Source organism: Halyomorpha halys, unplaced genomic scaffold (genome assembly GCF_000696795.3).
Source record: "Halyomorpha halys isolate HHAL.00 unplaced genomic scaffold, Hhal_1.1 Scaffold1243.1, whole genome shotgun sequence".
NCBI classification, from domain to species: domain Eukaryota; kingdom Metazoa; phylum Arthropoda; class Insecta; order Hemiptera; family Pentatomidae; genus Halyomorpha; species Halyomorpha halys.
The window spans coordinates 153,505-168,510 of NW_027114799.1; the positions used below are offsets into that span (position 1 = coordinate 153,505).

Consider the following 15,006-nt stretch of genomic DNA (forward strand, 5'->3'; position numbering starts at 1 on the left):
TGTAAGTTATATTATGACATGATACAAACATGTGGAGAATCTACCCATTGATAGAACTCCAAAAACATTTCTAAAGGAGAAGATCTCGAGGCCGTCTTATATATATATATATATATATAAATGTGTAGCTGCTGGTCCTTTTGCCAACCCCTAGCGGCTACCAGAGTTACCACCATGAGTACGCGGTTAGTTGCTTAGTAAACCTAGGTCTGAGTGCCAAGTCTCAAGAGAGTCCAAGTAGCAGAAACTAAGTAAACCGTGAGATATCAATAAACCAAAACTATACGTTTTTTTCTTTTTTGTAAGTGAATTAATGGACATTTTACCAACTTCTTTTTATTTTTCAGAACTACAACTAAACAAGCTTAACTTCATTGAATCATTTTAACAGAATATGAAAATCATAAAATGATTAAAACGATAAATATTAAAACTAAAGGTTTTATAATAATGCCTAATTTGTAATATTTTTTGAACAGTATTAATTGTTCTTAAAAAAACTTTAAAGAGGGATGTAAAAAAATACCAAAATCATTAGAAGTTAGCGACAATTTCTGTCACAAGACAATTCAGGAAGAATGTTATATCGTGTTACGCCCATGAATGTTTGTTATTTTATCACCCAGGTTATCAATTTCATACGGAAAAAAAAAATCATTTTTCTATTTTCTCCTGTTTACGACTCATAAACAATATCATTACATCAAACCGATTATGTTAGACGACGCTTATGAAATTATAGTTGCAGAACTTGCTTTCATGGGCCATCACTACTTCAGGAAATCATATATTACACATGACTGTGAACAGAATACGATGTTTTTACTTCCTTAAAACATTGGTTGGTAAACTTTTGACTAACGAAGAGCGATGTACTTTCAGAAAGTTCACTATACAATGATATAACACTTAAGTTTTACAAATTATAATTTTTCTATTTAAGTGCATGCTTTATCTCAACCAATCCTTCCACTATCTTCACTACGTATGCCGATGACACATGTGTGCTCGCAGTTAATAATAACCCTTTGATTGCATCCAAAACTCTCCAGTCCTATATCACAACCCTCGAAGAATGGTGTCGAAATCGGAGGATAAAAATAAATCCCATTAAACCTACCGACTGGCCAGCAGTATCCTTTAATAATGTTGCTCTTACCCCTGTAGAACAGATCCACTACCTTGGACTACATCTGGACAAACGAATAACTTGAAATCCTCACACAAGACTGTAAAGACCGGAACTGCACGTTGATTCCGACTATTGCAGTAGTTGGACAAACAGTCTAAACTTCCAATTCATTACAAAGTACTGATCTACATGACAATAATAAGTCCTGTCTGGAAATACGGAGTTGAGCTTTGGGGCACCACTAAACCTTTGAGTCCCTCTCGTAACCAAATCTTCAATACTTCTTACTTTGTCACAAATAAAATCATCCATAAAGACCTTAATGTTCCTTATGCAAGCGATCTAGCCCAAACCAGATATCAATCCTTCCATTATAAACTCCCTAACCACTCAAGCCCAATTGTTTCTGATCTTGCTTCCTCTTTCATTCCAGACAATCCTCCCAAGCGCCTGAAAAGAACGTGGCCTCGAGACATTATATTTTAAAAATGTTTTTAGAGTGCTACCAATGAGTAGTTTCTCTACATGCCTGAATCATACCATTATCATCTTACTCCAAATTTACTTTTTATTTCAACCTTAATTTAAGTTGTATTTTATGTACAGTTGTAAATGTAACAATAAATAAATAATATAAAAAAATTAAAATGCATGATTTAATACATTTGATTACTTTTATTTATTTATTTTATATTTTTGCAGAGATGGCCTTCACAAATTTAGAACTCACAAACCGATTTCCTTCACGAATTACAACACTGAAAAGCAGGTAATATACATTTTATAAAATTAATTTTTAAAAGAATATTTCAATATCGTAATATTAGACAAATTATAAATAAATATGTTGCTCCAAAGGTTACTGGTTCGCTTAAGGATTTATATTTAAGAGGGTAAAACGGAATCCTCTCATTCGCTAGATAATTTTTTGATTGTTTTATCAAGGTTTAGGTTTTCATCTTTAATACAAGTGATTGTAAGTGCCAACTAGGTGGTTAAGTGTTTTTGTACCGGGATGATTACCGATATACGCTAAAATAAATTGGTTTCTCGTTGTTCGGAAAAAAAATTCCTTTACAAAATTCATATTCAAATGTAAATACCATAAAAACTACTGCACCTACGAAGATAAACGTAATGAACTACTTTATTGCACATAAAACTAGATTGTCTGTACGTCACATGGCTTCTGAGATTTCCAACAACAATAAATTCACAAACCACAGATTAGTACATACTGATTTAGTAAATGTTTCATGAAATGTTTCTTTTGAAAAAACTGTATTTCGGTAACTATTGAACGTGAATAACTTTACTAGAGTTCATATTTAAGCAAATTTACTCTACTTTAAATTATATTATATTAGGTTTTTTAGTGTGATAGTTAGTTTGAAACATATGAACCTCCCAATGAAATATGATTTTTTTTTTCAATTAACCATCCGCCATGTTTTATTCCCCAAACTATACATGGCAGACTCATCAATTTTGACTTGTAACTCTATATGGTTTTCATCGAAGTAATTAAAAATTGGGGTGATATAACTGGCTTTTTTTCCACTGGGCTCTTGTACTTTTATAGCCACGGCAGAAACTGTTGCGGCCATTAAAATTATTGAACTGCGTAATAGTTACCATCATGACAGTACTGGCTTATTGTATAGGTATAATATGATAGCTTTCTACATGACAGAATATATTGTGAGGAGTGAAGCTACTGTCATGCAGTACTGTCTCAAAAGGTATAAATGACAGTACATTTTACGACAACTCAGCTACGACTACTGTCACAACAACTGCTAATGTATAAAAATATATGGAGGTACGATAATATTGCCATGGCAGTACAGTAGCAATATTATGTTTAGCGTGACAAACATCAATATCTGTTAAGGTAACAAACCTATTGTCACTAAAGGCTAATTTGTCAATGATTATCTTTTTTATTAAAACTTATATTAGTACAAATACATTGGTGCCCACAACCTGTTAAATAACCAATTTAATGTAATTGCATAATTATTTAATTTTACCTATTCCAAAGCCAAACAGTCGTATTTTTTTTTTTTTTTTTAATAATTTATTTATTGTTATTTACAACTGTATACATATATACACATCAAGTAAATTTTCTGTAAGTTATATTATGACATGATACAAACATGTGGAGAATCTACCCATTGATAGAACTCCAAAAACATTTCTAAAGGAGAAGATCTCGAGGCCGTCTTCTTTTCAGACGCCTAGGAGGATTATTAGGTAGTGAAGGAGAAGCCAGGTTAGAAACGAGTTGGTTTGGGTGGTTGGGAAGTTTATTATGCAAGGATTGGTATCTGGTTGTGGCCAAATCGGCAACATAGGGGACATTAAGGTCCTGATGGATGATTTGGTTTGTGACAAAGTAAGGAGCATTAAGGATTTTACGAAGGATTTTGGACTGTAAGGATTGGATTCGAGAGGACTTAGATGGTTTAGTGGAGCTCCATAGCTCAATTCTGTATGTCCAGATAAGATTTATAATAGTCATGAAGATGAGTCTTTTGTAATGGATTGGAAGTTTGGACCGTTTGTCTAGTAAATGTTGTAATAGTCGGAATCGACGAGCAGTTTCCTGTCTTTTCAGTCTTGTATGAGGATTCCATGTCAGTCGTTTGTCCAGATTTAGTCCTAAGTAACGGATCTGTTCGACAGGAATAAGTGGGGTATTATTAAAAGATACTGTGAGGCAAGACGAAGGTTTACGACGAAGGGTATATGTGATTTGGTGGGATTTATTGGAATTTATTTTAATCCTCCAGTTTTGGCACCATTCTTCAAGGTGGTGATGTGGGATTGGAGGGATTGGGATACAATGGAAGGATCATTATTCACTGATGATAGGTATGTGTCATAGGCATACGTAGTGAGAATAGTGTTAGGATGGATTGGGATGTCAGCTATAAAAACTGTATAAAGGATAGGACCAAGGATACTACCGTGAGGTACACCAGCAGACTGAAGAAACAGGGATGAATAAGCGCTGTTGTGATTTACTTGGAATAATCTATCATGATAATGAGATAATATGTAGGGAGTAGGAATTTACGGATCTTGTATAGCAGTCCTGGGTGCCAGACTCGATCAAAAGCCTGTTCTACATCAAGAAAGACTCCCGAGCAGTACATTCCGCGCTCCAATGAAGACGATACTACATCAATCACACGATGGCATTGCTGGATAGTGGAGTAGGATGTTCGGAATCCAAACTGGTGATCTGGGATTATGTGGTTGAAATCTAGGATGGGGTACAGGCGTTTTAAGATAAGTTTCTCAAGCATTTTTCCCATGGTAGGTAACAGAGAGATAGGACGGTAAGAGGATGTGTGTTCTGGTGGCTTTCGAGGTTTGGGAATCTTTTTGATTATGGATAATTTCCATGGGTCAGGAAAATATGTGGATCTGAGGACAGCATGGTAGGTGTAGGTGAGGAATATAACAAATTTTCGAGGAAGCTGTTTTAGAACATGGGATGTAATTAGGTCATAACCAGGAGCTTTGCGGGTTGGTAAATTCTGGATGATGTTGGATATCTCTGATGTCTAATATTTTAAACACATATTTTCGTATTTAAACACTATTTTTTCACGTTTGACCTTAAAATATTATACATCAATAATAACGCACCATATAACCTGGCTTATAATAAAAGAAAGAAGAACCAGATATGTTAATAGAAGCAACCATTAAAAACGAGATAAAAACTTTAGATAGTGACGAGAGTAAATCATAGATAGCAGGCAATCAGTACAGTAGGTGACTAGTCCTATAATTATCTGGATAAGGCAATGCTTCCTCCCACTGTCCAACTAATAATCCTTTGTTCCAATGCAGAAAACATATTTTTGTTATCTGAGGGGGTAATTTAGCCATTATCAGTACCGTAGGCGTAAATAACAAGACAACTTTGTGAAGTCACAGAACCTGAATTGAAAAGAAATATAAATTTTTAACTAGTATTTAAACTATAGAAAAATAAAATAAATAAATAAACTCTATCTTATTCTGAATAGGAATATTAGTAGAAAAAAATAAAAACCTAAGGATAGTAATGTTAAAAGGATATAGGTCATCATTTCATCCATAATTGTAATTTAAACAGACTACTACGTAGTAACGATCTAGTTGATTCGACTTTTTGCCTACTATTCACCCTTTTCTTTTTCTTACAACTTTGTATGTTACAATTAGTATTGTCTGATGATACTAATCACAGTGACCTATATACCATCAACTCTGGTGTTACATTTTCTATCTGTGTTGCTTTTTGTAATAAATGAGCTAGAGCTCAGAGTCGGAAAAGGAAGGGACATTGTGAAGATAGTCCAAGTGGTGGTCAAAAAAAGATTTTTAAAATAACACAAAAAAACTATTCATTAATAAACAACGTTCGCAGAGCTAAATGAAAACAAGATAGAAATATTTTAAAATATGGTATGAGTATAAGAATATAAATATTTACAATAAAAATAATATTTTATAAGTTTTCATCCCTCTTTTATTCTCGTTTTCACTTAAATATTACTTTATTATAATCTGATATATAAATATATTTTCTGATTGTTCTTTCTAAACAAAAATAATCATTACACTTTAGACATAACTCACCTCACCCACCATGCCTTTTCAATATAGGTCAAATCCAAGTTCCTTTGTTCTATATGTACGTCTGCACCCAACACCACAACCCTCATGAAGAACTTCGTTGTGGATCGAAACGTCGGCAATAAATAAATAGTTGAAATCTTGACCGCAGCCCTGACCATCTCCTTCGAATATCTTTTTCCGTTTCCACTCCATTTTCTATCTGACAGAATTCAGGGTAGTATCTCCTTACATTATTTCTTTATTTATATATTCATCTAAATTTATTTATCCCCTTGGTGTTATACTTATACTTACACTTTATTTCTTCTTTTTAATTTTACCATATTTTTTACTGCTTCTATTTATTATTAGGTCATTAATTATTACTCTAGTGGTACATTTTCAATCATTCATTCAATGTACTTGTTATTAATAATTATTCCATTCTTTTATATTTATATTCTATCATGCAGCTTCAATCAAACCACTTCAGAAAGAAACCCAATCTGCAGTTCGACGTAATAAATTCCATCACATCCATCACTCCTTTTCCATTCTCCCGATCCCAAAGCCAAAAGAAATGTACTTCGAAAATTATATCTTTCCAAATCCAATAACATCAGTTCATTCGCAGTGAACTCCGTGATTTTAATGACTACCATTTATCCTCTGCTACCAATTCTACTTCTACGAATGATCTTGAACAAAACTTCAGCCTAGAAAATTTCTAGCCTGGGCTTCTAAACTGGCTACTCAACCGAATTCGTTCTAAACAATTAATAAATATTCTAGAACGATTCATCTTTGGGATCCCCAGGAACGCCTCTATCTCCCGTTTTCATGAGGAGTTAAAATGGTTTTACCCTTCATACAGTCGTAAGTATTTCCTTGCATCCTTCCTTTACCAAGTTATTCAATCCCGCCGTACATCACACATCTCAGACCCCTAAAATTCAAATCCTCAGTTCATTCCCCCAATGCCCGTCTTCAGACTGATATACAACGGCACGCTTAACTCCAGGTTTTGATATATCCTTCCTAAGCAAATCTTCTTTATGTAATTCCATTCCTATTTCCATCCGTCACTGCAGTACCCTTTCCCCCTTCTAATCTGCTTATTCCATCATTTGCTTACTATTCAGTTCCAACAACATTAAAATCTGCACTTCATTTCCACAAAAAAACTGTTGAACTAACTCTTCGATTTTTATACTTATAATTACTATCACTCTATCAATATTGTAATTATTATTTTTATTAAGTTAGTTATATCACATAGTTACGCTCTTTCTATTTAAAGGTCTAAAAATTACTTTTTACTATTTAATCATTAATCTTTTATTTTACCCCTTCTAAGGCTCTTATGTCCATAAAATATTTCTGTATTGTTATTCTAAAGGAATGCGTCCCAGAATAAATAAATTTATTTATTAATGAGATGTAGATAGTTGACCGTAGATTAATGCTTGAAGAAGTTTGTCGGGGGGTGCGGTCAGCAAGGAACAACATAAATAAACAAAACCATATTTATTTATTTTATGCCGACTGATCACTAAGTACTAATCTTTCCCTCCTCTACGACACAACCCCTGATGAAGACCTGAAACTCAGGTCGAAACGTCGGCATAAAATGAGTACTAATCTTTCCCTCCTCTACGACACAACCCCTGATGAAGACCTGAAACTCAGGTCGAAACGTCGGCATAAAATAAATAAATATGGTTTTGTTTATTTATGTTGTTCCTTGCTGACCGCACCCCCCGACAAACTTCTTCAAGAAAAATGTATTTATTATTTAGCTTTCTTCTATTTCATATTTAACTTTCTATGTATATGGTTAGTCTTAATACTTTACTTTGTTTTCATTTACTACACTGCAAAGTTGAACCATCCCCATACAATTAACATCATACGGCCAGTTAATAATTATCCAATATTTCCATAGTTGATTAATTCATCCTTAGTTAAAAATGTAACCGGCATAGAACAGTCATTACGAAATGTGAATTAATATATCTTAGCCAAGTTTAATGAATGTCTAATTAATACAAATTTAGACTTTTTTACATTGACGGATCTGAACAGGGAAGTTAAATTCTCATATAGGCAGATATCGAATTTCTTATCCTAGAGATCCAGACAGAAATTGTGGTTTTCACCAGATTTATTTTATAAGATAAAAACATTAAAAAAAAAAAATCTGGTGAAAAAATGCTTTTGGACTTTTCCGTTCTCAAGATGCTTCATCTAAAATTTAACATAAACGAAAAACATATTTTATAAACTTATAGACTTTTTGTTATCTTAATTCATTAGTATATATAGAAATATAACTAAGTTATTCTTAGTTATTCATCACTATATTAGTTTGTTTTTTTTGTAGAATTTCTGCATCGACATTTATCTATATATTAATTTGTTCATAATAGAATAGTACATTTTTGTGCTCATTATTTTCACAGCAATATCTTGTATCAAGATATATACTAGGCAAGCAGAAATTACATTTTAAGCAAATCCTTATTCTTTTGCCTCCCATATTTACTAACAAATCTCTTTTCCTAAATAGTAAGTTTAGATTATTTCTCAAAATCAGATTCTGAAAATAAACATGCAATATGATAATGTTTCAAAATATTTCTTTTCTCTATTTTAAGTTATAGAAATGAATCGAGTCCATTCTACATAAAACAAACTCATAAAAAACTTAATAAGTATACAAAATATACTCATAATTTGTTCGACTTTGAAGAGTACTATATGGAAGTTTTTTTTTAGATGGTAAGAACTGATATTTATTGAATATTTATAGGAGGACATGTTGGTGTTATTACAAATTCAAATAGTTTAAAATAGACATAAAAAATAAGTTTAATAAGTACTAATTTATTATAGTTCCTTCATTGGTTTAATGTTCCACTGATGGATTAACAAACTTATCAAACCTTTTTGGAATTCGAACCAAAACAAATACTTTAATAATAATTCTAATTAACATAGAGGAAGTACGAAAGTCACCCAGACACGAATATTTTTAACTTAAAAGTTTAGGAATGAAAATCACTTAAATGGAATATAAGTCGTTCCTCTCTAAATTGTCCAATACCTCACAAAAATAGCAAATTAGTCCTTTAGGCCTACTCAAGGCTATATACCTAATATAATAGGTATATTATAGTAATAAGGCACAAGTTTATGAATTCTATGTTTTTAATTTTTTTATTTTATATTATATATTATTTTAATTATAAAAAAATTTGAGCAATAAGAATTATATGTTAACTTTCGCATTCTAAAAGTTTGAGCGTTGAATAAAAAAATACTAGCACTTAGTAACAATCTACATGTTTATTTTCTATTTTTCATTATTATTAGCTATGTTATACCTACTTAAAGCACATATATTTTTTCATTAAAAGATATCTTTTGGCTGTTACTTTAACTAACCTAAAACATTAAATATATAGTAGATATATAAAATATAGGTAAAGTTTCGCAATTGTAAAAAAATTCAAATCCAAGTTTTCGACGAAAATACTCTTTTTAAATTTTCACGAGTCCAAATAACCAAGTCTCGCAAAATAGCCTTAGTTTGTGTGTAATTGAATAGTTCCAAAAAGAAGAGTTGTTTAAAACTGAAATAACGTATTTTAGGGCAGTTAAATTCGTGGAATGTGATATCAATTTTTTTTTATATTAATGCCGTTCCTAAAGAACGTTGAAGTTTTTCTTTTAATCTTCTTAATTGTACAACTTTGCAACGAGTTGTCACACTTGATTAATTCTAAAAATAAATTAATAATAAATGAATTAAAAATTAAATTAAAAAATTAATAACTGTATTTATAATATGTATACATAGCTATAATAATTATATTAATAAGTAATTATTTTCAGATCGGAGAATACGTTGATTACTTGGGGAGGACCTATCCTGACCGTGTTAAGGTGATCACCATCGGTCACAGCGTGGAAGGTCGACCCATCAGGGCGGTCAACATAAACAAGACTTTAACAGCTAAACCTGGCATCATAATAGACGCAGGTATGGAAGTTTCATTAGCGATATTCATAACTAGCAAAAGGTGAATCTAAATGAGGAATAAAATAGTACGGAGGAGATTATTTAGGAAAATGATTTAAAAAGATGTACAACTTATCTTAATTAAAATTAGTAGTATGATAATATTTTTATTCATTTAACAAATTACTCGCACAGGATTATAAGCATGTTACATAGGTTTTTGATATTTATAATTTGGGTATAAGTTGTATGAAAATTTTTTAGATAATTTAAAAATTACCGTTAGACACATTTTTCATTAATGACCTTGAGGAGGGGTTACTTTTATTTTTATTCCAGTCAACAAAGATAAAAATAAGAAGAAGAGGAAAAATCCAATGGTTTTGTATTTTAATGTAATAATTTTCATAATACATTTACGGAAAGGTTTCTTAAAGAACTGGCAGTGGCCTTTATAACAAACACTTTGAATTAGCATAATAATAATAATTGAAGCTAAATAGGTATTGTTTTTATCCCCTTTACCTTTAATATTCATCCAGATGTTGCTAATTTAGGTTTTATTTACTGACCTTTTACAGCATGAGTGAGTCATCAAAAATGAATGAATAAATAAAAACACCAAAAATAAGCTTAAAAGTTGATTCTATTCTTTATTCTAAATTGATATAATACAGCCCTGTTACTAATGTAAATGTAAACAAAAATACACAATTTTTCAGTTTATTATTTTTGAGTGGGAACTAACAGATCCATGATTAAACTCAAAATATCAATATAAAATTAGAAATCAATGTAACAATAGTCTGAAAGGGTTTAAATGCGAATTAAAAAACAAATCTGTCCCTAAAGAACCTTTAATTTTGTTTATTTGAAAAAAAAAAATCATCTTACAATTTTACTGGTAATCAAAAATGGATGAACATGAACTTTGAAAGGATTTCATAATTAACTTAAGGAGACAAGTGGACAAATATTTTTTTTCATGAAAATATTTCCGGAAATAAGATTTTTAATATAGACTTATTATACACCGTTGGCAAATCTAAGGTTTTAGAAAATATAATATTTAAAATAGAATGTCGTAAAAGGGGATGGAAAATAACGAAGAAGACATAAATAAATGATCTGTTCTAATATGATTTTGACTGAGCGAGCTCATGCTCAAATTTCCGTTTCGCTAGTCTGTTAAATGTTGTCGTGACAACTTAATAATTAAATGATTACTTTTTTACTTTCACTTGACCTATATTTCTGCCTTTCTGTTGACAATGTAAATTTGTCTATATTTATACTTTTATAGGCTGCAGTTAAAACTAAGTTTTAACACGGACGGGTGTAGTATATACAAGCCCCTACCATAATACGCCCTAAGTCAGCATCACTTGTGTCAACATAGGCTGTAGTTGATACTAGAAGTATTAACTCAGACGGGTAAAGTAGATTTGTATCTACTTTTCATTAGGAAAAGGCCAAGATTACCTATTCCAATGCGGGTATCTGTATCAGGTCCATTTTACCTGTATCAATTCTTTTTACTACCAACATTACATTTTTTATAATATCTGAGTAGTACTGAGTACATATAGTACTTCCTTACACAACCTTACCCATTCCAAATATTAATCACAGCTTGGGTTAATAAAATTAATAAAAAAAAAATAAAAACAGCACATTTAATTTAAGCTGCTTTATGTGTGTTTGTTTTTTTCTATTTGAAACATATTTTCATATGTCACAAAAAGAATATACTTCATTTAATTATTTTCAATATATCTAAACTGTTTTCAGGTATACACGCGCGAGAATGGATAGCCCCTGCGGTGGCTTTGCATATACTGCGGGAGCTGGTGGAGAATTATGACGAAAACAGAGTTCTAGCTGACTCCATTGATTGGACCATTATACCTCTCCTCAACCCTGATGGATATGTTTATTCTATGACTGTGGTTAGTTGATTCAGCAATATTATATGAAATTAACTTTTTAAAAAATCAAACGAGAATTATCTTTCGTTATTTTACATCTTACATGGAATGTTAGATTCTTGTATTTTTAAATTTTTAGGGTTGCAACGCAATGCTCATAGTAGTAAACTTTTAATAGACAATAACTCTTAGGACACGCAAATACGTTAATGTGTAGGTGACATCACTATGTTGTTCTCAATTGAAAATTTCAGCTCAGTAGGCATTGGATTTTTAGATAAAGAGATCTAAAAGTCATCTACTGGTTACAGACCCACGAAGACGGATTTTATACAGAGATAGAGATCGGGTAGAGGGAAGCATAGCGAAGTGAGAGATATGAAAAAGTCATATGTCCTATATTCAAAAAACAAAATGTCTTAGAATCATCCAACGACCGGCGAGTTTCTTTGCTTTCGATCGCCTACAAAATCTTCTCAAGGATAATATTCCAGAAACCTTTACCATGTGCTCAAATGGAAATAAGCTGCTACTAAACTGAATTCACCAATCAAATGTTCTCTCCTAGAATCTTACTAGAGAGAGCGAGGGAGTTTGGGATCGAAACGTACCAAATATTTGTAGATTTTGAGGCAGTCCATGATAGCCGATCTGCATGACAATGAAAGAGATCCTGTTTAGGTGCAAAGAAATACATTCGAGAGATTTTGCACACACTAGGAACTCTATAAAAAGACTATCTGGCATACCTTTTTTATAATCTCCAATCCAGAGTGTGCAGAGCGGAGATCCAAAATCCAGGTAGCTGGGACAATATGATCTGCGATCCTAACCTTTGCAAACTACATCGATGTGATTAGCAGGGCTTTTTGAGTGACGAAATACACCTTTCTCGCCCTACAAAGGAAAACTGCAGGAATGGGACTAGACATAAACGAAAGACGGAGTACATGCATGTGAACCCAATTAGTAGAGGTCATTCTGACGGACAGATTTATATTTGTTAGTAGACCTTTGAGAATGTAAAAGAATTTATCCATCTCGAAACTCGGGTGAACTCCAGGAATTATATTAATCCTGAAATCCATCGTAGGACAATTTAAATACGTTAATGTGTTAATTGTAAAAGGTTTTATAATGCTAAATGTTATAAGTATAGGATTGCGATTAGCTTAATTTAAAGTCCATGTTATATTTTAAATGTAGTGGAGCTCCTAGTGGATTTTCTGAGCAACTTGTTTTGTAGCCTTGTAATATTTATGAACTAACAAAATCTCCAACAGCTTCCTCACATTATCTTACCTTCACCTCACTTGTTCCTTGTTTCCTCTCCTGGTCTTTTTGTTTCATTCCTTTATTGTTTTTGTTATCCACCACATTGTTAGAATTAAAAAACATCAAAACCAAATACGAACTATAAGCAACTAACCCATCAAAATGACAACAGACAAAATGGTGAGGAGCTCAGCTGATCAGTTGCGTGACGTCATTCTGCATTTAGCAGACCTATCAACAGACTATCCACTAAGTTAAATGTTATGTCGTTTTAACATGCTAAAAGAAATAAATAGTTCTTAACTTAACACAACTTCTTTCTTTTAACACACTTTTACATTTTAATTAAACTAAATATCATGAATACTCTTAATGATTGCAAGTAGATGCTACCATGGACTCTAGAGGCATCTTAAGAGGAAAGTGGTATCTAGGGCTACAAAGGAGCTGTATTAAATTCTTATCAGACCCATTCTACTCAACGGATCGGAATACCAGACACTTCTTAGAAATCAGAAACGGGTTCTCGCTAGGTATGAACGTCGAATCCTCCGTAGAATCCATTGGGCGTTTTGAAGTTATGGAACCTGGAGACAGTGAACTAATAACAAGCAGATGGCCTTTTACAATGATGCGAACAACGTCTGTTCTTGTCTTAATGAAGATTATTTCGTTATACAGGTAAGTTGCCTACGGAGGGTGTAACATGAGGAGAGAATAGCCGGGGACCTAGGCTATGCTAGCTGACGGTGTGGTAGATGGTCCATTTTGGCTAACCGAAACTGGAGAGCATCAGCACAGCAGAGAAATGGCTGGTGGTCAAAGTGGCAGGCAGTCTTGCTCGTGTACAGTGGGTTAATAAGAAACATATATGAAATGGATTTACCGAAACTTGTTTAAAATAAACATGGATCTATTCGTAGTACTTTTGCTTATATGCGTTAGATTTAGATGATATTAGTATTGTTTTGAGATGCAATGATCAATAAGTCAGTGAGTGAGTGGCTACAGAGACCTAGAGCCTGCTATTATTATACAGATATAGGCATTATCGTTTTTGAGATACAGAGACAAATACGTCAGATAGTGAGTGATTACAGAAATAAATATAGCCCGGTTTTATTTAAATCTCTCTTTTGAAGTTAAAGCGTGAAAAACTCAACCCTGATTAACATGTTCACCGTAAATAAATAAATATAAAAAAAAATTTTTTTTTCATTTAGTTGAAGTGTTTTCCACTATATTTGTTTAAGCACTGCGCCTCCCCGCCATAGTGAATTAACTGCGCTCCAATGCGTAACATCGGTTGCATTGGCATTATTCACACCAGTTTCTGTTTACAGACCGACACAACTCCATTTATAAGGTTCAAGCTAATGACGTAAAAGGTGTGTGATTGCCAGGACTGGTTGTAGTATGATCTAACAATTTTTCCTGCTTCTCACCACAAACTTAAAATAAAACAGTTCTCAACTGAGAACACTCGTTAAATGTAAGATGATAATTTGGAATCAGAAGGTGGGCTCTCTAAATGGTTTTATTTTAAAATTTAAATTAAAACATTAGTAAAACATTTGATAGTTTAATTTTTATTTATCTGTAAAACAGGACAGAATGTGGAGAAAAAATCGAGCTAACACTAGCGACCCCTTGTGCCCCGGTGTTGATCTTAATAGGAACTTTGATCTCTTCTTTGGCGGTAAGTAATTATGTTTACAAAGTAGAGGTTAACAAAAAAATCAAGTATCAAGTTAGTAAATACAGGAAATAAATTAATAGCACTAAAAAATAACATGTTCTATAGTTCAAATTTCACAGCTGAACCCAGGCCATAGGAAAAGTAATATGACTATATAAGCTATCCTGCTTTATATTTTGGTGTTTTATTTTTGTCAATGGCATATATTAAAATAAGGACTAAATTATTATGTAATAGAAATTTATTACATCATAATAACCAGATTATGTTGTTTTAATAATAAAGAAAATTACAATTTATTGTTTTAAATGAAATATAACGCAAT

At 32.2% G+C, this 15,006-nt stretch overlaps 1 protein-coding gene across 2 annotated transcripts in view; it reads left to right on the plus strand.

Moving 5' to 3' along the window:
- Positions 1 to 15,006, plus strand: part of LOC106688960 (carboxypeptidase B) — a 71,045-nt gene that overhangs the window by 53,262 nt on the left and 2,777 nt on the right. For both annotated transcript variants that reach the window (XM_067051903.1, XM_014433680.3), the window contains 4 exons: positions 1,835 to 1,901; positions 9,653 to 9,800; positions 11,571 to 11,728; positions 14,591 to 14,681. In XM_067051903.1, coding sequence (XP_066908004.1) covers positions 1,835 to 1,901; positions 9,653 to 9,800; positions 11,571 to 11,728; positions 14,591 to 14,681 — 464 coding nt within the window. The remainder of the gene's footprint in view (positions 1 to 1,834; positions 1,902 to 9,652; positions 9,801 to 11,570; positions 11,729 to 14,590; positions 14,682 to 15,006) is intronic.